The sequence below is a fragment of the Bombus vancouverensis genome, chromosome 7, assembly GCF_051014615.1.
Source record: "Bombus vancouverensis nearcticus chromosome 7, iyBomVanc1_principal, whole genome shotgun sequence".
Classification (NCBI taxonomy): Eukaryota; Metazoa; Arthropoda; class Insecta; order Hymenoptera; family Apidae; genus Bombus; species Bombus vancouverensis.
Genome location: NC_134917.1, coordinates 14,508,371 through 14,535,910, shown reverse-complemented (window position 1 = coordinate 14,535,910; position 27,540 = coordinate 14,508,371). Strand labels below are relative to the sequence as shown.

The window sequence follows — 27,540 nt, the reverse complement described above, 5'->3', positions numbered from 1 at the left end:
AAAATTCGTTGTTGCACCGTTTGAAATTACTTCGATGTACTTACCCACGCCAGTTGTACGATCCAAGTGATGGCGGATCAAGAAATCTTTCCTTGCGCGAGCAATGGCTCTTTCCGGGTCCTGTCGGCCGATACATCAATTTTATCGATATCGTTGGGATTAATGAATCGTCAGTGGACAAGTACGTACCACTTTAAAATCGTCATGCAAAATTCCGTGAACGGGTCTGGCTTGTACCGATGATGGTCGGCCAGCAGGGGGCATGGTCATCGTGGCGGCAACGGGGGCGACCTTCCTCGTGTTCTCCTTTTCTTTCTCTTCCTTCGTCACTGACCTAAATATGCAACCACTTGTCACCGGGTTTTTTCTTCCACTGACAATTCGGCACGAGGCACAATCGCGTGGAAGAAATAAAAGGCAGCTACGACAAAACCCGTACGAAGATTCGAACAATTCGTCCCTGTACAACTACGCTTGACTCTCTTCTTTTCTTTTCTTTTCTCCTCTTTCTCTGGCTCGAGTAGAGCGTGTACATGAATGGAGGTGTCTCTGTCTTTGACGATAATTGGTTAGCGAATATTCACGATAAATGCTAGAACTCATCGTCAAATTAATCACCGATGTCGCATTCCTGATAAGTCGGACGCCAGTAGAATCCAATCGTGCCAAGTCAAACGCCGATGCTCCCTATGCATACGCCGATACTGCTACGTTCACAGTACTAGAGAATTATACGTACCAACGAGAATGGATAATATGTAAATTTGAAAAATTGTCGATCGATCGATCGTGCTCGTAGCTCGATGGATAGCCATATTCGAAAATAACCAACAATCCGTCTGATATTGCAAGAGTGCAACTACTTCTAACGATTTTTTATCCGTCAATTCATCGGCAAATTTCATTTCCTTCCATTCGTACAATCAGCTTTCGTTTACGTCTAATTTGTTTAACGTTTGCTATCGATGTTCTTCTACCTTTATATTTCTGTTCATCGCGTTGCGAAACGGATACCGTTTACCATTGACATTGATTGTCAAGTAACATGGAAAACTTGAATGTTTGAGAGTGGAGTAGTGTACTGGCCTGGCAAGGGACAGCGCGTTGAGAGCGTGGTTACTGGAGACTCGTTTCCACAGCGAAGCCTCGTCCTCTGCTGCCAGACCGCAACCCCAGTCGCGATGCTAATATAAATCAGAATCAATCATTCTGTTGCTTTTTACTTCCTAGGCGCTAAGCTATAACGCGTTTGCAGCGGCACTATGGCGCGCGCGAGCGCACATACGCACACGCACACACAAACACACACACGCGCGCGCGTGTATAGAGAACATGCTATGGAAGACACAGATCGTACTACGTTTCGTGTGCAAACGATTTTCGTTGATTTCGATCGGTTTTGACGTCTGAGGAATATGTGCATGCATGTGTACGATGAGTATATGAGTTTGACAGAAGATCGTAGAGATTTGTCGTGATCGTTGGCGATGATGGCCGATCGATATTGAGTCGTGTTGTGAATCAAACGTTCAGAAATCGTTGAAAAAAAAATGATAAGACGAACACATGCAAGTTTGAATGCACTCGTAAATCGACAACGTTCATCCTTTGGCTCTGTATTTGTAACACTTAGGATATTTACAAAGACACACGTACACTAATGGTTCTATGGATGGCGAAAGCCTGCCTAGGGAACACTCGAGAAACGAAAGACACTAAGAAAGGTGTAAAGAGGGAATATCGTTTCCAAATTGAAACTCGAAGAACAAATATCGGCGAAAGAAAGGATGGAACAGTGGCATCTTTGTTCCCGGAATTACCTTGTACTCGTCAGCGAGTCGTCTAAGCTCGATGACATCAGACGTAGGAAACGGTTTCTTCTGCGGTTTGCTCAGCCCTTTATCATCCGATATCCTTACGGTCCTACCTGACTTTTTACCCCTGAAAAGAATCAATCGTGGTTGTAGGGTACTCTAGCGTATGTTCTTCTTTTTTTTTTTTTTCTTTTTTCTCATTCTCGATGAGTGTGATATACACGCGCGAAACACGTCGCAATCGACCTCGGATCGTCGTAGATGCTTTCTCGTTCTTCCCTTCGAATCTCTTCGTCTACGCGATGCTGCATACGGGATCGTGTACGATAAGCTAGCTCGGATTAATATACGTCATCTTGAATTCTGACCTGAAAGCTATTTTCAAGTCCGGCATATCCTCCTCGCGCTCGTCACCCTCGGGCACCACTCCGTCGATGGTGTCGGCCCCGGTTCCTCCGACCAGCGGCTCCAACTCCGACGCTTGCATTCCTGTGATACATCGACAAGAAGAAAAAAAAAAAGAAAAAAAAGGAAAAGAGAAACAAGCGAATGTTAAAAAGATTCCAGAAGGAGAAACGTCTTCGTGACTAAATAAATCGATACTTTTTTCTACTTGAAATGGTTCAAGACCCCTTGGAAAGCAAACGCAAGTTGGATCGGAGGAGAAAAAATTTGTCGAGATGTTCCATTTACCATCGCGCTTATGATCGACATCACCGGGTCGTTTCTTGTGAACCGGGGCAGGTCCTGTAGGGGCGATACCCTGCTTAAGAGCTCCCATGCTGAGAGATTTTCTAGGTGGGCCTGTCGTACCTGCAGGAAGTCCCGCGGCCAACACCTCCGGCGCCATTGTCTCGCCATTCGTCAGTTGAGGTCTTCTAGGCCAGGCGAACTGCAGCCGATACTCGGTGCTGATCCGCGAAATCGCTTTGCTCAGTTGACTCGGTGGCAAACCTGACTGCGTTGTAACTTCCTGTAATCACGATTTCACGATCGTTAACTTCAGACGTGCAGCCTCGTAGGCTACGCTATTCGATGGCTACGAGGCTCGCGTACTTTCACGAGGAACGCGCGTAAGAAAGGGACGCTCGTACGGGAGAAGCGCACGCGTCAATGTGCATTCGAAAAACAGGTCGAGCGAGATGAAACTCGATGACGACGACTTGTTGACAGAGAACTTGAGGAAATTGGCCTGCGGGTTACGCGTTGGAAGAAAGCTTCGAATAAACTTTTACGACTCCATTTACGTTGCTTCCATCCCTCCGCCCACATCCCCCCTTTTCTATCGTCGATTAAAAATAGGAACGAACCGATTACGCGTTTATCGATTTCCCGATTTTCGATACGCGTACGACATGGATAACGAGAGCTATAGGTTTGTCGGTCTCCAACCTTTTTCTCATTCGTGTCCGAGTAATCGTTCGTTCTGCGTCGTATCTGAAAAGTACGCGGGACGTTCGCACGCTCGTCGACTCGCACTTACTCGAACTTTGTCAGCTACAACGTTCGAATCGACGGCGTCGATGCCTCCCCCATCGGCTGCCGTCATGAATTCGTGCGTTTTGTACGCCAGCTCCGGGCATTTCTTTCGCCGTGGCAATGGTGGTTCCAAAGTGGGTCCTGAAACGAATAAACGTGGCTGCTTGAGATCTTTCATTTGGTATCTATCGTCTTTCGTTTACACGAAAGAGACACTACACGAGTCGCGTTCTCGACCGCTTCTCCTTCGAACGAGTGGAAAGAAACCTTTCGGTTCGCGTCACGATTCGAACGTACGATCGTTTAGAAATCGATTCCGTTCTTTCTCCCTATTGCTGGTAGTAATTTCGCACGGTTAGAGGAAATTTCGAGCAGCCAGGAGAGACGCTCGAGTGGCTCGAGACTTCGTTTGGGGATGGAAATCGATTTCTGATAATAGAGGTAATTAAACAGCGGCCGAGAACGTGCACGATGTCACGGGAAACGAACTTATAAAAAGAGGCGAACATCTCGAGGCGACAACACACAGAACAAGCGGGAAGCTGCTACATCTTGCAGTATCTGCAGGCACGCGCGCGTACGCCGCACACAGAAGATCACACAAAGTCGTAGAAAGGAAAAAAAGCGTTCCTCTGTAAGAAGCAGGGAAGAAGAAAATGAACTTGTAGTCCTTCTCTTTCTCGTTTCTTTTCATTTTCGAAGCAACACGTCCACGCATAAGCATCCAGCAGCCGTTGTTCGCCCTCTTACCAACACGCTTGGTAATTAACTCTCTATATTTTCGCTAGCCGCCTGTCGGAGCAGAAACTGGAAGAGGCACTTTCTCCTCTCGAGGCTCGAACGCTTGGAACATTGCTGAAAGACGATTATAAGCGACAAAAGCTTAGAAAGCGTCTCGAGTGGCTCATAGTTTCGCGAAGCTTGCTTTTGTGAACCGCTGGATGTTTTCCTCGGTCTCGAGTTCTCGCGGAGAGATCTCGCCATCGTTCCGCGACCTCGCGTCCTTCCCGTCACGATTTCCACGCCGTGTTCAACGATTCGTCGTTTCGATTTCACTGGAAATCGTATTTCGTAGAAATCGACGCGACACGGCACCGCGTTTCCATCGGTGCTGTTTCGTCGCTGACGCGCCGCGCGTTGAATTAAGGTCAACGGAAATCGGATTCCGAAGAGACGGCGTTGAAATCGCCGCACAGGGGTTAAAAGTTGAACACGAGACGAAGTTAAGTTGTCGTTTCGAGGAAAAGTTGCCGGATACGGTAATCCGCCGGTACTTTGAGGATAAGTCGTGCCGTGCCGGCTTTCGGTCACGCGATTCCAAGCTTCGAAGTGTTTCGGGAAAAGCCAGGTGACAGAAAGAGAACAGAAAGAGAGGACAGTTTGAGAGAGACAGGCCGATTCTTCGCGTGCAAGCGTTTCCGTTTGCATTCTGTCATTTCCGTGCAACCGATTCGTCGCGAATGTTCCGCTTTCAGTGCGGCCATTATCGCTAGGCGATGCTAGGACAGTCAACAATAACGTGCACACGAATGATCGATGCGACGTTGAGCGTCTATGCATTCGTCTCTCCTCGTTTCTGATCGTCTAATGCGACTGTTTTATCTGTGTGCGTACGTACGTGGCGCGTGTGTTTGCACGTCCATGTTTGCGTGTCTCTGCGTGTGACGATGCGTGGATCATTAACTCGGTTATATAAGCGTCGTTGAAACTTTAATACGACGATATCGTGCACTTTGGTGTCAGTGTTGATCTGTTTGCGGTTGTTAATCGAACTAGATTTGTTACCAACGAGCCAGTTTGCAGAACGAATCGAATCGAAAAATCAGTATCCTGTTGGAAATGGCTCGATCTATACCTAAATCAGATAGTAGGAGAATGATAGCGAGGTCTATCGAATAAGGACCATTCTTCCGGTGTGTTTTGATCGAAGCTAATCGCATCGGTAGGATGTCAGCTTTGTGCTCCAGTTGCGTAGGTGAATAGAGATCGACGCTCTCTGCTCGATCATCCGTAGGGGAATGCTTCGTTTTATGCCGCCGAATTATTAGATCATGCACCAAGGGAAATAATAGAAAAAACGGTTTTATCGTTTCATCGCCACACAAGTCGAACGATCGCTTCGAAAGATAACACGGTACCGTTTTTTATAAGAATAAACATGCATCAGCTTCGTTTCATTCCGCAGACAGATGCTCTACTTTCAAGATCTATGAATAATGTTAGGCTTAACTTCCATATGCATGGCAAACACGATCGAACGCAGTGATACCAATGGTCTATAGGACAAAGAAACGATCAAAGTTCCGATCACTCGTAAAGATCGTGCAACGTGCAAGTATTCAGTCGATCGACGAACGAAGGTGCACGCGAGATTGATTTAATACCGAAAGAAAAAAAGAAAGATTTCCTGTGTTCGAAAACATAAAAAGAACGAGACTTGACGGCGGAAAGGAAAGAAAATGACATAAAAATAGGAGAAAAATGAGGAAAACTGGACGCTCGTTCGTTAGGCACTGATACGTAAGATCGTTTGCTCCTTTCGCTTTGCTAAATCGAAAAGCAGACGGAAGAGTCACGGACGAGAATTTTCCATCAACCATTTTCCTATTTGTTGCTTTTCTCTTTAATTGTAATACCATCGTGAGCTGTGACAGTCGCGTAATATAATTGTCAGCCGGCATTTCTCGGTCACCCATGTCGCAGACTTTAGTTCATGCCAGAAAACTGTCAGAAGGATTTCCGTGCATATCAATAGCCGGTGTGAGACAGATAAAACCGCCTCCTCTTTCACTAGCACCTACGCCTTCTAGTTTCAACCGTCGCTCGACTTACTGGCTATGAATTAATTATCTTCACGGGCTAACGTTCTCGTTTCAGCCAATGAAACAACTCTCATTCCCTTTGAATAAGGATTCACCGAGAGAAGTTTCGATGAAAGTAAAAGTTCGCGGTTTCCAGAAGAAAAGAAGGCGAGCAAATAACAGGTAGGAACGAGAGATTTGCCCGTTTTCGTCTCCTTTCTTTCCGTCGCGTCACGTTTCGACGATTCCCAACGCGCGGGCTGCAAATAAATTAATTACACTGAAGCGGCTGTTCGCACGCGGGGAAAGTTATTTTCGTCGAGTGTTTGTTTGATGCTATTTATCCGCCAATTTCAACGTGTATTCACGCGATAGAACGTTGATTTACGCAGTTGATATTTGCTGCGTGATCGATCATTTTTGATAAGTTTCCCCTTCGAACCTGATCGAAATGTAAGCGCATCGGACAAAATCATCGAGCCGGACGTTTGCGCGCTGATTCCAATTGAAACGATAGAAACTATTCATCGGACGTGAATTGCCGTCGATATTAATCAGAGACTAGAATTACAATATTGACCGTGTGTGTTTATGTATTTGGATAGCGTGTACGTCGAAACGAGTACGATACGCGTAGAATCGTGTGCTTGCCTGGCTTAATGTATTTAAGCAGAGATAACGATGGGTGATTCGTCAACGAGATCGAATCGAACTAATAATCATCGAGGCCACTGTCATAAAAGATACACACCGGATTACCGATACGATAGTCGTTCGACTATGTTACGAGCCGCGCACGTTTCTCGTATCGCGTTTTCTGCGTGCTTCCTCGAATCGATCGAATTTTCAAGCAAAATCGCGCCACTTGACAGCTATTCGAAGAAGATTTCGCGGGCAATACGCAATGGACTAGCATTGATTAGTCGCGTCGTAACGTTGGCAGTGGAAAACAGGTCAGACGGGAATAATTTTCAGACCGAACAGAGTGTAGTAAACCGGTAATCGTAGCGAAAATGTGGGTCGCCGCTAGTCTTCCGAAACGGTTGGGCTCTTTCCACCGTAAAAATTGCGGAATATTTTCGCGATAAAAGACTTTACGTCGTCCGTAGCAACTGTTCCGTGTATATAACTTTACGTTTGCCAAGAAACTAGAATGGCGAGGGAAGGAGGAGGATAAGGAGGAGGAAGAGAAAGAGATGGTCCGATGCATCGAGGAATCGAGTACGTTTTCAAGTGGAAAAAACGTAGAACGCCAGGGTGACCGTCGACGAATCCACTACGATCGTGGCCCCTGTAACACGTTGATTAATCCCCGTTAGGCGAGTCGGTGGTTTTGCGTGGGCGTAATTTGCCGCAAATTCATCTAATATCGGCGGTGTCTCGCATCTCCCGGCCGATAATTAAATTCGTTGCTCATTAGCCAGTGACGGGCATTAGCCTAGTCGATGGTTTTCCGCGTACGACACGGGAATTAATTGTCTCGAGCGATTGTCTCGTCCGATCGTAGGGACGATTAATCGTCGCAATTTCACGATCGACAGTTTTCGAACGCAGACGATCACGCGTCTCGGTCGTACGAGATAATCGCGTACGCACATATACGCGTATCTAGTATCTATACACACGCGTACACGAATAGCGGCATGTGTTTTGCCAATCGCAGGGACGAATCGGGATTGAAAATTAATTAGCTGCGGTCTAATTGCAACGATTAATCGCTACAATCGGCCTGAAGTCCAATGGGAGGGCGTACACCACCTACAACGCGGCAAAAGTATAGAGGCAAGCGCCGCGAAAAATGTTTGATTGCCGTGCAGGCGAAAAGAAATGCGGCGAGCAGAAAAGTCTAAGGAAACGCGCGCGGTACCTTCGACCTAACGATTTCAATTAAGAGGCTCCCAAACGCAGAGACGTATGCAAAACTGAAATGCGTTTCTACTGCGCTAAATCGAAAGGCGCGATCGACGCAGCAAATAAAATGAGAAACAGATACAACTAGGAAGAAGCTTTCTTTCTCGATGTTAAAAAAAAAGAAAAGAAAGAAAAAGGAAACAATTATAGAAACAGAGTCCGTTTTCTCTTTTCTTCGCGTTTTCTCCGTTTTACGTAAAGTTGAATAAGCGGTTCGTCGAAACGTCTTGACAAGTCGAGCAGCGCAAGGATACTATTCATCGTCCTTCTATCTTATGTAAATGGACAGGGAAACCCGCGTTTGTCTATAGAAGGAATTGATTTGCTTCGGAGTTTTTTACAATACGCAATGTTTATCGAGCAATCGTTGGATGTTGAAAAATCGCGTGTCGTCTCTTTCTCAACTTTCTCGGGCGAGAATTCTTTGGCGAAAACCGTGAGGGACCGAGGGGTTATTTTTAGCGCGAATCGCGAAGCTGATAGTTCGAGAATTCTGGAACAAGTTGTAACAAGTTGTATAGAGTTCAATATATGTATATGCTGCGTATATACAACGATACATTTTCGAGGCAAACCACTGTGCGAACTTTCGTGCAAGTAAATGCGGAGGCGCATCGTGCAGTATCTATCTAGCCTATGTATCTACTTGGAGCAGAGGTAAAGGTTGTACGTGTTTCAAGCGGTCCGTGATAACGGACAGTCCGACTGGCAAACGTTAACGTATAAAACATTTGACAATGCACGAAATCAAAAACAAAAGAGAGTAAAACGTCTTCGAAGGAGCACCGTTTCCAAACGAGACTCTTCCAAGGGGCAAGATAGAGAAACAAAAGGGTGCACCTTTGTTCGTTTCGGTTCGATGAGATACGCTTCTCGACGAAATACGTTCTTTCCCCCACTCCTCCCTTTTTCTCTTATCTTCTTTGTTTCTTTGTTTTTCAAGATCGTAGCGACTGTACACTTGGCGCGTTTCCTCGAGAGAAGTACCTCGATCGGTTATGCCAACATGCCCTACGTATACAAGATCTAACGGGTACAAAGAAAAAGAAACGCGTGCCTAAGGACAGTCGATGCAACCTAAACACAGCCTGCACAATGGATGCATTCACACACCGACGTGACAGATGAGAATGTTCGCGCGAGATTCGTCGCAAAACTCAGAGGCAAGCGCAGAGAGGAGATTGAAACGTTCAGACCTGGTTCGCACTTGTGTTTTAATCCGGTGCATTTTTTTTCGAGCTCGCGAAGCTCGAAGGTCGCTTCGAAAGCTTCGTAAACATTCTATATCGAGCACGGCTTTGCCCTCGAGAAATTAATGCGTATGTAACGGTCGAATAAAACGGAATTGTTTCTAAACACGAGACCGACCGGTGGTCTGTAATCGCACGGTACTTTTCTACTTTTCTTCGACACGCTATATGGCTATCGCTATGATTGTTCTCGGCGATGCAAAACCGCGATTACAAAATAGCAATGCGAACCGAGTCTTAGGAATCATCGGTCAACCGCAAGCAAGCATGCTCTATTAACCCTTCGACCGTGAAACTCGCGAATAGAACGTCGACGAGTATCGACGGTGTCGCGGCACAGAGCTCGGAAGAAGGTGTCTGGCGACGTTTCCGAAAGCGAAAGTTACTTCAGAAGGGTTAATTACGTTGGATGGGATCTCCTCGCGCCTGGGGAATGGGATGATTAAAAGAAAAGAAGGGCGGAGTTGAGAATGAAACGGAGCAAGGCCAAAGTGGAAATTCCACCCCCCAAAAGGTGTTAAAAAAAAGGGGCTAAAACGAGCGAAATAAACCGTAATAATCTAGATGTTTGCGTAGCTCCGATCGTTCGTCTTACCTTCGTTGTTCTCATCCTCGGTTGACTTGGCCGATTGTAGCTTCGCGCTCGGTTGCTTCGCTGCAATCAAAATTCGCAGCTGGCACCGTATTCGTCTTTCTTTTTCTCTTTTCTCTCGTTCCCATTTTCTTTTCTCGTTTTGTCTTTTTCCCTTTTACTCGTTGTCTTTCGTTCACTTTTCTTTCCCTTTACGTTCTTCGCTTTTTACTTCTCTCTCGCTAAACTCGCTCTTTTCCGGTTATCCGTATTTTGGCTGCCTAGTCTAGTGACCCGTTTCGGTTTCGATACCGTTTGTCTTTGCGTTTCTTTTTCAATAACAACAACGATAACAAAAAAAGAGAGAGAGAGAGAGAGAGAGAAATTGGCCCGAAAACCGATCCCACGTTCACGAGAACGTCCAAGCAAGCTCGTTGCCAAATCAAACGTGAATCGTTTGTAAATTCCTGGCCGCTATCGATAACCGATAGCTACGCCGAGTGATTAATTAATTATTTTCACGGTAGCTCACGAGCCGTGATTGGGTTGATATAGTCTGCGTGATCGACGGCCACGTGTCTCGAGACGTTTTGCGATCTTATGAATCGCGACTCTGAGGATGTATAGGACGTTTAGGCTCGTATTAATATAGAATCTAGGATAGCTGTATATATAATTAAGCGTTTTGTCACACGTTCACGTAAACGTCGGCAATCAAAGTAAGGAATTAAGATGGAGGAAAGGAAAGTGTGAGGAGTTCACAACATCGACAAGACTGAACAAAGAATGTACACGTTATGGAGAAATCAGTGGTATAATTGGACGTATAAGACAGACGTAGTGAAACAAAATGTTATACATACTTATATATGGTACGATTATACGAGTCACGAAGGTGAGAGACATGGCGGTGGTGGTGTGAAAACGGGAGGTGAAACGTGACGACAGAGCGTGTGCGGTATTAATGAGACCAGATGTATGATGACTATAAGTAGCACGATCAAAGAAAGAAATAAAATCGCTAAACACCTTTTACAATACTAACAAGGGGAAGAAAAGATCATGAGAAAAATGGAAGTCGATAAGTACGAATCATCTGGAGCGTGATACGAGCGTGAATTTCTTCTTTCATCTAAAATGTGATCATAATCATTATTATTATCGCTATCAACATCGTCATCGCGTCTATTTAAATTTCGCATTACACGTTTTTCCACTTAATTCACCGATCGCGTTTTCAATGCGTATTTCTCTATAAGCGTCGCCGCGTACCAGAGAACGCTCGTAACGTGAAAACTAAAATGCCGTTCGCAGCATATTTCTACGAATGAATTTCGAGGCTATGGTACGTTAATCGCGTCTCTAACAACGTTATTCAACCCGACGATTCAGCGACGTTGTTGCAATAAAAACGCGGAACGCGTCACTATTTTTCCCTCTTTTTTTTCTCTTCTTTTTTCTTCTCTTTTTTTTCTTTTTCACGCTCGCGACTGCTGATATGATTCTAACGAATTTATGGAGACAATTATGTAACCTTTAAACAGCACGGTATGGATGCCTGAGGAAATTTATCCAGTCATCCTTAATCAGGTTCGTTGCTCGTTTTAGTTTCTTTGTGAATACCGCTTCGTAGATTTTTTCTTCTTTATTTTTTTTTTTTTTTTGCTAAAGCGCTCTGCTGCTGTTTTATTTACTCAAACACCATACCGATATCGAAACTATGCGACGATTTAGCTAAGAGACTAGATCGTACTGATCAAACGACTGACTTTTTTCTAGATCGTGAACAGAGTATGTATATATAAACGGAGAGTTAAATAATAAATAGAGTGAACTTACTCGACGTCGGCGGTGGTTGCGGAGCTCGACGAACGACCGTATGCTCCTGATGCGGCCCAGTGTACTCGTGCCATGTGTACGTGCTCCTATACTCTGAATGGAGCTGCTGTAATACAGAATCGATGCGGCGAGTTATTACAAAACGATAGCTGAAATATCGCATAGTAGATTTCGTGGATCTTTCCCTTTAAGCACCGCGAGTCGTTGTGAAATAAAACATCCACCTCCTCTTCGTTTCGCACACTTTGTTGCGTTTTTCCCTTCGACGCTTTCGACACCTATGATATTCACCGATCCGATATACCTTCGAAACACCTAACGATGTAAAGATCGAATCGTCGAACTCAAAATCATCGGGGGAGGGCAAACGTTTGAAAAGAAAGGCCGGGAATTTGAATAAATAGGACGATCCGTTACGTCGAATTTGTTAACCATATCGTGTCAGAGTTAATCCAGTACGAACGGTTAGGCGATCGATAAAACGATTTGCCGATTGTCTGTGACGATCGAAGCATAAGTTCGGCCCCCTTCGGTGTTGTATATCGCGTGTACGATTCAACTTCGGATATCTGGATAGACTTTACATTTCCCTGCGACAAGTAGAAACGAGAAGTCAATCGTATCTGCTGTTGGCGAGAATGTTCGAACCTATGCACGTACAATCGAATACGATGACAACGGGTATTGATTCGCAGAAGTGACCAGAAACGACTCCTTCCTTCCTTCCCTTTCGTTTCTTTCTTTTCTTTTTTTTTTTTTTTGTTTTACTGTAAAAAATGGAGTTTCCATGAATGTCGATCGGTTTCCCTTCGATAAATGTACGACGCTGGTATAAAAATAAAGCGTCAACGCGGCTTCGTAAAGGTTGCGACGAACAAAGACAGAGGACAGATAAGGAAAAAGGAAGAGAATTATAGAAAAAAAAAAGAAAAAAAGGAACGACGCCACTTTACCGGCGCGAAGATTTCGACAAACGTCAGATCGTTTTCATGGACCGTGGATAGGCGAGGAGAAAAGACGTTTTCTAAAAGGCATAAGAGGAACGGGGATATATTTTATCGCATTAGCAGGCAGGTCGGTAAGCTGTCTCTTTCCGCGGGATTTTATAAACCTGACAGATTTGTAGCGGCGTCGCTAATTGCGTTGTCCTGTTTTTTCAGAGTTGATTGATTTAGTTACTTAACCCAGATACTGTCGGTTCTATGTCCGAGAACGCGGAGGTGACAACGTGATCTGGACACGCGTACCAGCGCGTATGCTCAACCCGGCTACGTTCTCTAAATATTTTCATTCGTTTCCATGCTCATCTGTCCGACCGGACTTTTTCCCATTAACAAGGAGCAAGTAAAACAACGAGCACGATCGTCGTTGTTGTATCTTCAAATATTGTACTACAGAGCCGGATAACAGTAACCACGTTACGCATTTCGACATTTCCGAAATAAAAGAAACTGATATTTAACGATTCGAGGGCGACTCGAGGAGCATGAAATATTTCCAACGTTGTGTATCTGGGCGTTCATTGTACCAATTAAAACATGCTGCAAGGTTTCGATAGATAGACAGACAGGTCGATGCATGGGGCTTCCATAATCCATTTGCAAAAGCTTTAGGCTCATATGTCTATCGCGCAGCGAAATAATTATTGTAATTTAGGCCGAGATGGTACCGACGTCGTGCTAATCTATTTGTCTTTTATTTTTATATAGATTTCATAATATCTTGTTACAAAATTGTATTCTCTTCTTCTGTTGTGTTATCAAAGAGTATTCGACCTCGGGACGCGATATTTACGCAGTCGGTTACAAACCGCATTTCTCCCGTTGCATTTCGAAACAATTTGTTGCGGTGTGGCGTACGTGAACGCAAAGCAGAGGAGAGGCGCGATCAAAAATGGATCGGTTGATTTAAAAGTATAGCGTCGATGCAGAGCGGAAAAGCAGCACCTACGGCTAGTGCGGTGGACTGCCGTATTTACGACCGTCTATCGATCCTTATACGTTCATTTATTAATGCCGATGTGGGGCACTGTTAACCTTTTCGTATGTCGCCGCGCCCACGTCACGCCACGCCGCTTCGCCACTCGCCCTACCACGCGAACATTTCCATAATTTCGTCCGATCGCTTACAAAGTCAACGATAAGCGGAATTTGATGACCTACTGCGAAATTTTCAATCGATGTCGCTCTGATCGCTAAATACCGGTAAAAGGTACAATTTAAGACGCGAAAGTTTCCTATTTGCCATAAAAAAGAAAAGAACGAAAAAGAAAGAATAAAAAGAAGCGAACAACGCTACCTCCGTTGTTCGTGGAAACTAGTTTCGCGAAGCGAAAGAACTTCCGTTAACTTAATCACGATGTAGGCGATGGAGAGTCTCCCAGCGGAGGATTCGATCGACTTCGAATCGCTGAGAGCTCGTAGATCGCGGAAATGAAAAGCAGAAGCGGTATTCGAGGAAGGGAGGGCAAAATCAAAAGGTCGATGTGATTGTTCCGATGAAATTAGATAGCGGTAGTCGGGCACGAAACACGCGAAGGCCCGCGGAGTAATTGTCGTTAAAAGTCGCGTTTAACGAGATAGCCGGTTAATTGATAATTACGCCGTAGTACAAAGAAAACTGCACCGAACGATGTCGCGTGTGCAATTAATAGAGACACCGCTGTGAACGCGTCTCGTAATTAAAACACGAATAACTAACGAGAAATTATACCGAGCTCGCTCGAATCTGCGAACGCGTGCGAAAACGGAACGAAGACGACGAAGTCGGCCGTTTCGCGACTTCGATAATTGTCTGAAAAGTTGGCCGATTATACGCTCGTTGACTCGTCTCTGAGAGGAAATTCGTCGAGTCGACGAATCATTCGCTTGCTCGAGGATTCGACGCAATCGTTCGACTGCGGCGGCGACCGATCGATATTCGTCGAAAATAGATGAATATAAAATTCGCGAACTACGGCGTGAAGGCACCGGCAGTTCATTAACGAATCCGGGTGTGAATGAAACTCTCCTTTCCACGAATACAACTGTCACCCCGGTGTTCTCGACCTCCTCCCGAAGGATCCTTTTCTTCTCCAAGCTCCTTCTCTTCGCTTCGAATAGGAATATTTCACGCGCTGCCGAATTGCGAGGAAATCCCAGAGGCTTCGACAGTACGTCGTACATTACGCTAAAAGGGATCGACAAATTCCATAAAGTTCGATCGAAAAGTGGACACGCGTTTGAATATTTACAGCTCTGAAAAGTTTCCACTCGTAACATATATTAGAAGAAAAAGGAAGAGAAAGAGAATTCTCCTATGTAGAAGTTACTTCGACGAATTCGGAGAACCAACTGCGAATGTTACGTACCGAGAAAAATATAAAACGAGGTCGAACGATGTTCCAAGTCTTTCGTTCGCGTATAGTGAAAAGATTGTTGGTGGTATTTCGACCAAATAACTTTCGAATCGGCAATTTAAACTTTTAATTACTCCTTCGTTTTCGCTACTCGAACGTCAGTGGTTAGAGAACGTTCGAAAAAGGCGCACTGCTACACGCCGTCAGCCGACAGACTGACGAAAATGTTGCGCGAATTCTCGGTCGGCGAAACGACATCGCCTTTTTCGCTCCGTTCGCGTCTCTCGTTTCACGAGGTAATTTCCAAGCGATCGAAGATTTTTCGCCTCGGCGGAGTACGGAGAGAAATCCGTTTTTCCAACCGGCTGCATGCCGATGAGACGTCGAGATGACATCGTCGAGAGAGCGATCCTATCTCCTTTCCCTTGTAGCTCCTCTTTCCTCCCCTGGTTAGACTTCCAAGACAATTATCGTTCTTCCTATATCCCAGCATGGCCTCGCTTATCACTCTTCGATGTTTTTATTAATCAATTTCTTTTCCGCGTAGTGCTCGAGAAGAAATTCGTATCGAAATTGTGGTGAAAATTTACGAAGAATACGACGACGATGATTCTTGCATTCGCGAAACCAGCAACTTCACGACGAATGACCTAAGCAAACACTCGACGCTATGAGAAAGCGTTAAATTCATACTCGAAGCACTCTTTTGGTTTGACTATAAAAAAATTGAACAGTCAACAGATCGAAGAGATTGGATTGGCAAACGAGCCCGGTAAATGTGATATCGCGAGAACAGAGTACGCTGAACGGTTGCTTTTTGTTGTCATTATGATCAACAGCACGATCGTCACCGTCGCGATCGGTGTCAGTGAAGTGAACTCGAGGATTTACGAGCCACTCGTTGCGATATCCGACTGCTCGGAACGTAGTCCGTGACACAGCGGGTCCTCGAAGCGGTTTAACGAGGAAACTCTTTCGCTATTGCAGTTTTGCTTTCTGCTCTTTCTCGTGTTTGCTCTCGCTTGCGTTTCAGAACTAACTTGCTCGAAGAAAGCGAACGATTCAACATGCAGTTTCGCGCGGACGTATTTTTAATTTGTTATTTAATTCATTTTTATTACACGACTCGAAAGAATCGATCGGTCGAGTAAAGTCGTGCAATTGCGTGGAAACCTAGCGTGGCCTGCACTCGTATTGACAATCTTGCGCGACCTCATTTTCCTATCAATCGTAGGGAATTCGAAAGGGGCAAAACAAATCGGAGCGGGAAACACCATGGCAGGGAAAAAATTAAATTCGCTTGCTTGAAATTCAGATGAATCCTGCTGGACGAACATGGACGCGAAAGGATTCGCAGGATGAGCGAAACACGGCGCGTAGCGGAAAGAAAAATTGCAGGGACGTGTTAGTGACGAGGCGGAAATAACGATGCGAAACCGTGTCAGAAAGAATAATTAAAACTGTGGAAAACACGACCCCGATTGTGAATGAAAAGACGAACGAGCCGGGAAAGCATCTACGCTGCGTCTGAATAGTAAATAGTAACTCCCCGGACGATTATTAATGTAAGTGGAAGGATCAGCAAACAGAGTCGACAGATACTGATCAAAGGAAGGTAGCCCAATGCTTGTTCAAAGTTGAAAAGACAAACATTTTGCAGGAGTTACGAAGCGTAAGATCGAGTCTTGTCCTTGTGTAACTTGCACGTAATTCTTATCAGAGGAAGAAGAAAAGTAGAAGAAGAAGAAGACGAAGTGGAACAAGATGTTTCATAAAGTAGATCTACCTCTTGACGAAGAGAGGAAAGAGAGAAACGTACGATGGTCGAAACTTCTTCACTGTGTGTCGTGCCGCATTGGCGACATATTTCGCGGACTAGCGAAACGGGTTCGTATCGCTTGCCAAGAAAAGAAATCGAAAATATATAGCAAGTTTCTTGCAACTGTGTATCGTTTAAGACAATGTAGTGTACAAGCGTGTAAAGGTAGAAGACTACGAAATAAAATATAGAGTCGATTGATGCATCGATGCATATATATATATATATATAGCGTTGAATGGAATATTCTATAGAAACTAAACCAAGGCTAAGGACTATATATATGAAGTCGATGCTGCCCTAGCTAACCTTTCAGGTGGTTCTTGTCTTTGTAGATTTCTGTCAATTCAATTTGAACCCTCGCTGCTCGCCCTATATATCGTAATCCTTGAAAACCTCGTACGTTAAGGGTCGATGGAAGACGTAAGATAACAACGAATTCTAATACTTCCTAAAACATCCCCCAAACTAGAGCGATCGTTTGGTATCCTCGAGTGCAAGCATAGGGGAGAAATTCCCCTAATTCTCTCCGCCCAGTAAACAAGATTCCACTGTGCAACGTCGCACGATCAAAATGCTTCGTATAACGCGAAGATCTTCGTGTATTCTCGGTCAACGAAAGAAGACGTTTCTACCCTTCGGTCTTATCGTTTTATAGCATCCGATAGAATCAAGCAAACTTACACAAACGAAAATAAAGAAGATGTTGTATCTCGTACTCGTAAACGTACTCCGTTTCTCTCAGCAAGTATGGGGAAAAAGAAAGGAAACGAGCGACGTCCTGCAGACTTTGAAGAGAACGAAATGTCAGCAAGGCAGGACGATCGGTTGCCCGTCGCTTGCTAACCGGAACAAACGAAATACGACTAAAAGGAATAAGAAAGAAAGGAAAGGATAGGAACTGCAGCGTAGATAGTGACGTAACAGAGACACGGCCCTTTGACTTGGCCGGTTCCCACCTGTACAACACGGTGCAACATGCGGCTTATCAACACGATTGCGCGTTGTAATCTATGCTCAGAGGCATATGGCCGAGTAGTAGGAGTCAACGTACTGCCACTCGCCGACCGGCTACACCGAGAATATCGACGAAGGAGAAACAGTGGCGCAGTGCCGGTGTTCTCCTACTACTTCGACCTCCTGATGCCAGCTGCATGCAAGCGGCGAAATACTGCGTGTCAAAGTTGAATTCATCGTGACAGCTTGCATTCTTCCATGGGCTGCTCGTACGTTCTTCGTTTTCGTTTCTATACTCTGCCCGCGGGGAGAACTCGATTAAGATTCTTCTGCCGGACATGGACGAATTTCGTCCAAAAAGTTTGGGAACGTTAACGTCGATAGGATTTTGAACATTCGATGAAAATAGAGATCCGTCACGAGTCGAATAAGAGGGGAAATTTCGTAGTTCTCTCTTTTGGAGTGGCGAGCAATTATTTCTGGACAAGACGATAACGTACGTACGTATATCAGGGCATAGTCTTTTGGGGTTAATTTTGCCTATGAAAATAATGAATCGAGTACACGCGAGGCCTAGTTCCACAGAAATTTTAGTAGTTGAAACGCTTACAGTCGGGTAACCTGATTTCTATCACCCGCTATTTATCGAAGTGCTTCCTCTTGCAAGCGCGGTTTCTTCAAGGTTTACGAATCAACCTACGTACCCGCGTATTTGTATTATATTTATAACCCATTTTAAAAATATGCCACGGAGATGTACCGTTTTCGGCCAGTGAAAGATAATTACAAGTCGTTTGAAAAAAAAAGCGATTATTTCAACGTGAATGGTTGTTTCGAAACGTCAAGCAAAGCAAAAGAGAAGCATTCTTCCCGGGTATTTTTACCCTTCCGTTGTTGCGAACGAGGCTTATTATCCCATTTACCGTGACTGGCGAAAGGGTCGTTTCGCGAACCCTTCGTCTAATTTAGCCGGCGTTGCGCATTGCAGCCGTAGTCGGGCGACCAAGTAGTAAAAGTCAATGTACGTCCGACAGAAGAATGGTGCACGTGATAGTGCATATCGACGAATGAAGAGTGGCGCAGTGCTGGTGTTCTCCTACCACTTTTCATGACGCTCGGCCACGCGAATTGTTAGACGATTGTACCGGAGGTGACGGGGCGAAACATCGTTCGAACTCGATGCGATGCACTCTGAATGCCTCGTTCCTTATCTTCTCGATCGACCTTAAAACGTCCGGCCAGCCGTAGATACGATTTGACAAATCGACGATAAATTTCCATAAGGCTGAAAGAAAACGAATGCATCGTATAATTTCATGTAACGTACGCGTTCGATCCGTTTTACGAAGAATCGATTTGTGGACGGTATTAGAGCGAGCTCCGTTACAAATTAATCCCACTAATGGCATAGCTCGTGTTGGAAATATAGCAACAACGATATTTTTATGTCCATCGCGAGACTATAGCTCTAATTTGAAATGAATCATCATTCTTTTTCTTTTGTAACTTAATGTCGTTTTTTCTTTTAGTCATCGTTCTAACAGTCGTACTAACACGTCCTAGTTTCTTAATTCGACTTTCGTGGAAAGAACGTTGCAGCGTTTTATTAGTCGGCAAGGTGACCGACGAGCGTATTCGTCGAAAAATCGATACGCCGCATCTTTTTGTCATCGTGTCAGCGAGTCGGTGAACAAATGGTGTTTCTTCTGACTGAGATGGAAGAGACAGGAAACAGACGTCGTTACCGAGGAAATATTCCAGTCGTCGATGTTACCCCGTGTGTTGCGATCTCACATTAAACTAATTTCATCGCGTAATCGGCCACCAGAGCGTAGAAGCACAGTCGATGCTCTACTTTCGAACAGAGACAGCGAAATAGAAACAGATGTTTATCGATACGATAGGAAGAAGTTTCGTTTTTTATCGAAAAGGAGTACAGACGCCGGGAAACAACCGGATGACGATAACAGGAAGACGTATCTATACGCTTTTCGAGGCTGTGCCAGCTTTACAGCCTTCTCCTTGTGATTAATTCCCGGATAAAAGATGGTATACGTGTACGACGAAACGTTCGCAGCCGTCTACTTGTTCACGCAATTGATTACGATCTAATGAAATGTGTAATTACCCAATGGGTATAATATACCGTTCAACTAGCAGCCATTAATTTGCCCGTCTTTGCCTCTTTTATCTCTTTCCCTTCTCTTTCTTTCGTTTCATCCTCCTTTCGTTTCTCTATTGCCTGCTCTTTCTTCGCAGAACAAATTCACGGTCGCTCGTTAGAAAACAAACGGAAGAGGATTAGCATTGATTCGCCAGAATACATTTCCTCCCGAGCGCAACTAATCAAGTTTGCCAATCTTAGTCGAGCTTGTTGTTCGGGATTTATACGATTCCTACCGTGATCGTTTCGACTATAAATTATAAATCACTGTTGGCAGCTGTTTTATGAATGCTATAGAACTGCCTCGTTGAAAATTTCGTACGTTTAATACGAACGATCATAGTAGTTTGGTACGTGCTGTTATCGCGAGAAGCGGTGGGAAATGGGACAGGAACGGCGAACCGTCGCGTCGCCGGGAACACGGCAATTCTCTAGTTTCGAGATTTACGAGTCGCGCCTTCGAGTAAACCGCAATGCCAACAAACCGTCTCCCTTTTCACCCTTTCATCCTCGCACGCGAATTAATCCAAGAGACGTGACAGCCGACGCGTTTCACCGGCGTGTCGTTTCCATCGACCGTAGAGAATAATAAATTGGGAAAAAGATAGAACAAAGAGTGACAAAGCGCGTATCAAACTATATCCGCTTTAAAACAATTGGACGAACTTTATCGCGAATATTCGCGCATATTATCGTTGATCCGTTTGAATCGTCAAACGAATACTTTAGGGACGAACTACGTTCGAAGGTATTCCAGACGAATTATTACCGTTATTGCTAATCGAACGATATTGCGAGTTCTAGGAATGGTAGGAATTATCTGTTCGACGAGCAAAGTAGATTCGCGAAATAATTTCCGTGCAGACGTATCCCCGTCGATCAATGTCCAACTTCGTATTGTTCGTTCCTAACAATGTGCACGCGGATGATTGGTTCCTCTGACCGATAATCCGTAATACGTATTACTTATCGAACGTACACTCGTGATTTCCAAGTATTCGATAATTTTTTCAGCTATTTGCGTGACGAGAGAATCGGCTTTTTCTGGTGCAAGAATTTACCAGGATCGTACGTGGATAAAAAAAGAAACGGCTTTAGTTTGGCGAGAAACTTTCATATTCGAGTAAGTCGCACCCTCTTTCCGGTTGGAAAATCGAACCAGCCTTACCGACACCTTCGATTCCCGAGTACTATTGCGCGTATTTGCGTGGCTGCGTGCACCTCGTAAATTTCCACGGAGGAATTGTTCGAAAGTCGTCGAGTTTCTTGTACGCGAGATGCACGGGATGCCTCGTGGAACTTGAATTGTCATTGTGGCAATTTGAGATACGAGGAGAACTTTCAACGCAGTATTCCACGTGTCTATAATTCCATACTGTGTCAGCCACGCGATTTCGTGTTTGATCTTTCGTTGTCCCTTTCAAAGGAGGAAATTCGTTTATTTGACAATCAAGTGGTAAAAGCTAAATAGTAAAAGCGAAGTAAAAGTCGATACGCCGGCATCGATTTTGATATCGAGGAGGATATCGTGTACCGCGCTACGGAAGCACGTGTTGTCTCGAGCGTAGACGAATAAAAGGAGTTCGGTTTTCGAAGGAACGATCGATAAAGCTATAAAGCGGTTTCCACGGACGAAGGCGACGGAAACAAAAGTCACGCGTAGTAAAGCCTAATCGAGGCCGGTTCGGTGAAACAAGCGCTACCGAGCTTTGAGATTCTTCATGAAAGGAAGAACGCGTAGAATTAACCTTGAATAGCTAGAGCAACGGTTGAAATAGCGCGAACGCCGCTCGCAAGATCTGCTACGATTTTCGTCGATATTTCATAATCAGTGTTACGTAAATATCATTCTTGCATGGCGAATGAAACTGCTAGAAGAGAATAAACCATCGAGTTTTAAGCTTAGTCTCGATTAGGAAGATCGTCGAGCTCGAGTGCTAGCCAAACTTTCCTCTCTCGTCGGATAAAATCGCCGATCCCTCTTCGCTAAATCTCCGCTATACACAGAGATTTCGATACGATGATAACATCGATCGTCGAGATAAAGTATACGGCGAGGCAGTACCGAGAGAATCTGAATACCAAACTATAATAGCGAGAATCGACGAGGAAGAAACTCGGCAAGCTGTTACTTTTTTACCTTTGTGATCGAGCTACGGCTCTTTGAAAATTCTTGATCGTGTATTTCCGGAACCGACGGTTCCCTTCGAGTCGTCTATATCGTCGAGGTTCGTATAATACGAAAAAGAGCCACTCGATCGAATCCTTCTTCTTCCAATACCTCTGACAACCTATACTACTCCTTCGATAATATCCCCTACGAGCAGGAGACACACACATACTCGTTCCAAGAGATACGACATCGATCCAAACGATCGAGAACTATCGTACGTTAGTATCGGGAGTGCTGTTGCTTTGGTATTATCGAGAAACAGCCTCGAGGGAACGACAAAGAATAACCGAATCTCTGTACATCGTACACCGATACCATTGACGTGTACTATTCGAGAATATTTGTAAGCGGGGCTCTCGTATCCAACATCTTCCGGCGAATCTACTCTGTGAAAATATCGTTAGAAAATCAGGAAGACGATCCACGAACGATGCAACGATGTTCCGGTCAATTTCTCTCTCACCTTGTCAATTGGCATTGAAGGGCACGCACGACAGAGGTTCCAGAATGAACCAATCATGAGGCCGCGGTGTGTGGGGCAGTGGAACAGTAGTGACACACAGCCGCTGCGGTAGCGACGGGGCCGTTTAGACGACGGGCACGGTCGTCAGGCCAGGTTGATTCCCTCCCGAGGACGTGGCTCCTCGGCGTCGACGATGCGGCTACACTTGCTTCGCTTCCTCCTGCTCCTTCTTCGCTTCTCGCCTCTCACCTTCGCCTCTCTTCGCTGCTCTCCTCTTCTCCGCCGCCGCCACCTCCGCTCTACCACCTGCTCCTACCTCCTCTCCTCGTTTTCGTTCTCTTCTTCTTCTTCCTCCGGTGGCTATACTCCTGCTGCTTCTTCCTTCAAGGCAGTATTCGCGAACGGTTGTCGGACGTCCGTCTTGTGGCCCGTCTGAGCGTACGTGTGTACGAGCGCACGAGGATGGTAGACGAGGCAGGCGAGTACGAGCGCGAGCACGCGCGCGCGCGCGCGCGAGTCCAGTGAGTGCGTGCGCGCGATCGACGTAGAGCGCCGGTGTGCGAGTCACCAGCGTGGCGATGCCGATAGGGAGAGATTGGAAAAGAAAGAACAGAGAAAAAGACATGACGTATGAGCGTGTCGTACCAGCAGCGAAAAGGGAAGGAAAAGGTGTTTGCGCCGGCTCGTCCAAGGATGCGGTCTCCTTCAGGCTTGGGCTTTAACCCTTTGCGCTAGTACGTCTCTACCCGCAATCGCAATCGAATCGAATTCTGTTACGTTACTTTCCTGCTATCCACTCGATTGGATGGAATTTCAATCTTGTAGAGTAGATTCGCGAGGATGGCCTACGTGGATCTTGCCGGTGACTAATGCAAAGGGTTCGCTCATGATAGTTCGTGGCTAAAAAGGATAGGGTGTAAGACCGGTAGGCGATATTCGATCTACGGTGCAGTTTAAATCGAATGGTCGAAAGCAATCGAATTAAAGAGGGAGGAGCCGGCTGTATTTCTTTCCATAGAGTACGATAACAATGAGCTGAAAGAAAGAAGAAAGAATCGCGTACGCGATAACTTTGTTCGAAGTATCGTCGGAGTGACGATCGTGCCTCGGAAACGGCCCGAAAGGGAAGGACAACGACCAGAGACCGGGGACGTTGGAACGGATTAAACGATATCGAAGGGAAGACAAATGCGAGAGAAGGAAAGGCGAAGACAGGAAGCGGAAGGCAAAGTTGGGCTGGGTCGTATTCGAAGCCTACCACTCCATCGTCTCCGTCGTTGGGGGTTTTCCGCTGTCTTCCCGTAGACCGATATATTCCTGCTTTCCTCTTCTTTCTCAACTTTCACCACTCTCCGAGGACAGTTAAACTCGTAACCGTGATTCGGTGATGGATCGCGTTACCCAAGAGTATTATTGGCCCGGCGTGATGTTCACCGGCTGAAATTCACCGCATCCGGAAGTAATCTTTTCGCGTGCATACGTGCGTGCGTGTTGGTTACGCGCGGGTGTCTATGCGTGTATGTCGTGTACGGATGTGTGTATATGCGCGAATGTGTATATATTGTATATTATATGTGTATATAGCGTAATGTATTACAAGCGACGATGCAAAGTAACACTCGGACGCGTTGTACGTACGGAATAACGAGACGGAGGGCAGAGCGAGAACGGAATCGTGAGAGGCACTGGTCCCAACGTCGCACCGATCGCACCGACGACTTTGCGTAGAGCGCCGCGTCGCCGGCGAGACGGCTCGACGGTAGAAGGGGTTGCCAGAGCGCAGGCGCCCAACCGGATCGGGTCGATAGTCCGCAACGTTACTCCCTGTTTTCCTCTCTCCTTCTTCGCTCCAGTCCCCTCTCTGTCTCTTTCTCTCTCGCTCTCCGTTTCGTATCGCCTTTCTCTCTGCAATTTCTCTTTCTATCTACCGTGTGGCTATCTTCGTTTCTCCTTAGATCCGACTTCCAACTCTCTCCCACTTTTTTAGCATTTTTGCGATTTTTCACGTCGCTGTCTCCGTCTGCCGCTATATTCCTCCTCGTGTGCCTCTTTCTTTTCTTCCTGCTCTCTGTTGCCTCTCAGTCACCTTTGTTTTTCGCCCCGTGTATCGCCAAGGTACACTCCCTTTTGGTCAACCTGTCTCTTTCATCCCCCTACGAGCACCGTTACGCTTTCTGAATTTTCTTCCCGTTTCTTCTCTCTTTCTTCTTTGCGCTTCTCATTTACCTCGACTATCGCTTCTACGTTTCGACGTTCCCCACAGCAACGTATAAATTTTCAAAATGCTCTCTCAACCGTGACGAAAGCCATGCCCTGCAGGATCTTACCCTCCTACACCGATAATAGTCCTGCGGTCCTTACTCTCGAGATTTATCCGATGAGTCTCGTTGCTTTAATACATACACGTGTACGTGTATTTACATCATTTCGAAATTGCCCCTTAGCCAGCGTCTCAGAGGTTTATTTTTATACATTTTCCCTGTGCAACATCGATTTACCGATCTGATCCATGCCCTTTTCGTCGTAACACGAAATCTGTGCGAAAAGACTTTCAGAAAGTAGCTCGACTACAGAGAGATAATAGCACGCTGGTACCCTGAACACATTTCATATTTGTCGATGCATCTTCCACGCTGTTCCGCAGAGGATTTCCTGCGTAAAAATTCCATCGTCTTATCCTGACGTGCGCGCGAGATTTTCTCGTTTTTCCGCGACGCTTCCCTTCTTCTTCTTCCTCGGTGGCTGTCTCCCACCCACGCGAGCGTTAGGCGGCACTCGATCGTGCATCTTTCTCCCCCTCTCGACTGTTAGTCGTCCCGTTCGCGTAGCCGGCGCCGCTATGTCGGGCCAGCGTCGCGACGCCGCTAACCTTCCTGCGGATGCAGATATAGGCGCGTTTTGCGGCGTTCCATGCTTCGACCACCGCTTTTGATACATACTTTTACATTGTTCGTTTTTCGACTAAATTCCTCCGTTTTTTATTCTTGCTTTTTATTATTTTTCTCTCCTTTTTTTTCTTTTGTTTCCCTAATTTCTAAAAACGGCACGTGCATGATTTTCTCTATTCCTCGATGTTTCCTCTCGATTTTTTAACGGGTGAAAGACAATGGAGAGAACAGGCGCGGCTGAAATTCGTACGGTGAGTTTTGGACACGCAGCCGGGGATATGGGTTACGAGGGGGACGCTGATTGTTCGAATAGACGAATAATGGTTCGGCCGGTGCGCGAATTGAAAAGGGGCGAGACACGCTCGAGGGATTCGCCGCGATCCGCGGATCGTTTTCGATATTGTGTCCGCCAGTGTACAGCCGTGTCTGGCTTCAGCCGACTGATTCAGCCGACTATCGCGTATTGTTTGAATAAGGAACAACGGGTTTATGGCTGCGGGAAAGATCTAAACCGATAAGATTATTAGGCGCGATCCGAAGAAACCCTGGCAGATTCTGTTCAAAAGATAGAAATAAGTATCGTACGCTCCGAGGCAACAAAATATGAAAGAACGACGGAGAACGACGAGTACCGGTATCATTTGCGAGATCTTGCGCTACGATTGCGTTACCGCGTAGAATTTTCTATTCCGATCCCGACTCGACTGCAGTCCATCGTGGCCATTACCTGTGCATCAATCATACCTAATCGACTTCTAGATATCGTTTCAACCTTGAGAAACTACAGCTCCGCAAACATTGCCAACATCACACAACAGATACGATTCGACTTATCTCTTGAAGGGATGATCGTTACGTAACACCACGTAATATATCCTGTTTAGCCGTGAAACACTTATTTTCGTTGGCGGGAGGGACACGCCTGCCAACCATTCCCGAGTAGCACGTTTCCATCGACCCGGACTCTCTTTCCCAGCGATATTCTCCGGCACGTAGATATTCCTTCGTGTGCGTTAAATAACATATCCATGACCTAAATAATCCTGAATTTCATCATCTTCGATAACCAGACGTAGAATGTTAGACGTCGGCTCAAAAAAACCTCTCGGTAGATCCTCCTCCCTTATACGTCGTAGTATACTCGTACTCGCGAATGCAGGACTGCAAATGGAAATGTCTCGTCCGTCTCTCGAAGGAAGCGTATCCTTCTTCCTGCCGCGAATCTTGGATCAATCGTGCAGAAGACCGATAGAGGGTTAACGCGTCTCAAATTGTATTCGGAAGAAGCAATCCGAGCGTTCGTTTAAGCAAAGTACGAATCGAATTTAATTGATACTTTTACTCTATCTTTATTTAGCAGCTAATTATTCTAATTTTGCAAGTGCGTGCCACGCCGATAGAATTGGATTCGACGCGTCTATAGAGTAGATAGTAATTTCGTAGAATCGTCAAATTGGTAAGTACAAAATTTGAAGCAACGATAATTGGCTGACGAATTTTCACGGTTAGCGCGTCTACGTGTACTCTTATCTATCCTTCGATCGGTTTCTTTGAGACGTCGAATCGCTCCGTAATTAATTCGAGCTGCGGCTCGGCCGCAGCCACGCGAAGTGGATGGAAATTGTTAAAGAGCAAAGCTTTAAAAGAAAAATGTAGATAAAGTAAGGACTAGAAATTAACCGTTCGCACTCGACTATTCCAATCACATTTTCATTAGATTCTCCAGTAATTTTAGCAATTCCATGAAATCAACGATTTCAACTGCCGATGAAACTTACAAGTGCCTCGAATTGATCGCACTCGCCGTTTTAATCCTACAGTCTCGCGGAATATCGAATATTCCTGTTATTTCTACTGGATCCTGAACATTGAGAATCTTTGATTCGAAATGCACGAGTGTACGGTCATAGATCGGAGAATTAACGATACGCAATTATCGCGAAATTCCTGCAGACACGATCGAGAGAGAAAAGTAAGTACGTACGGCCGACACGCGAAATTTATACTTACCTGCGGTATTAATATATTTAGTTCCACGCGGCCGCATCGTATAGCGTGCAAGCTACAGAATAAA

General features: G+C 45.5%; 1 protein-coding gene across 7 annotated transcripts in view; it reads right to left on the bottom strand.

Annotated features, from left to right (window-relative positions):
* LOC117158480 (uncharacterized) overlaps positions 1-27,540 on the bottom strand; it is a 44,478-nt gene that overhangs the window by 12,785 nt on the left and 4,153 nt on the right. For 2 of the 7 annotated variants that reach the window (XM_033337405.2, XM_033337425.2), the window contains exons 2-10: positions 11,666-11,771; positions 9,851-9,910; positions 3,298-3,434; positions 2,418-2,787; positions 2,183-2,303; positions 1,821-1,941; positions 1,087-1,184; positions 190-334; positions 45-120 (exon numbers count right to left, since the gene is read on the bottom strand). In XM_033337405.2, the coding sequence (XP_033193296.1) occupies positions 45-120; positions 190-334; positions 1,087-1,184; positions 1,821-1,941; positions 2,183-2,303; positions 2,418-2,787; positions 3,298-3,434; positions 9,851-9,910; positions 11,666-11,771 (1,234 nt within the window). Of the gene's footprint in view, positions 1-44; positions 121-189; positions 335-1,086; positions 1,185-1,820; positions 1,942-2,182; positions 2,304-2,417; positions 2,788-3,297; positions 3,435-9,850; positions 9,911-11,665; positions 11,772-22,578; positions 23,011-23,836; positions 24,314-27,540 lie in introns of those variants that run through there. The other 5 variants (XM_076619832.1, XM_033337560.2, XM_033337453.2 and 2 more) reach the window with 4 other exon arrangements.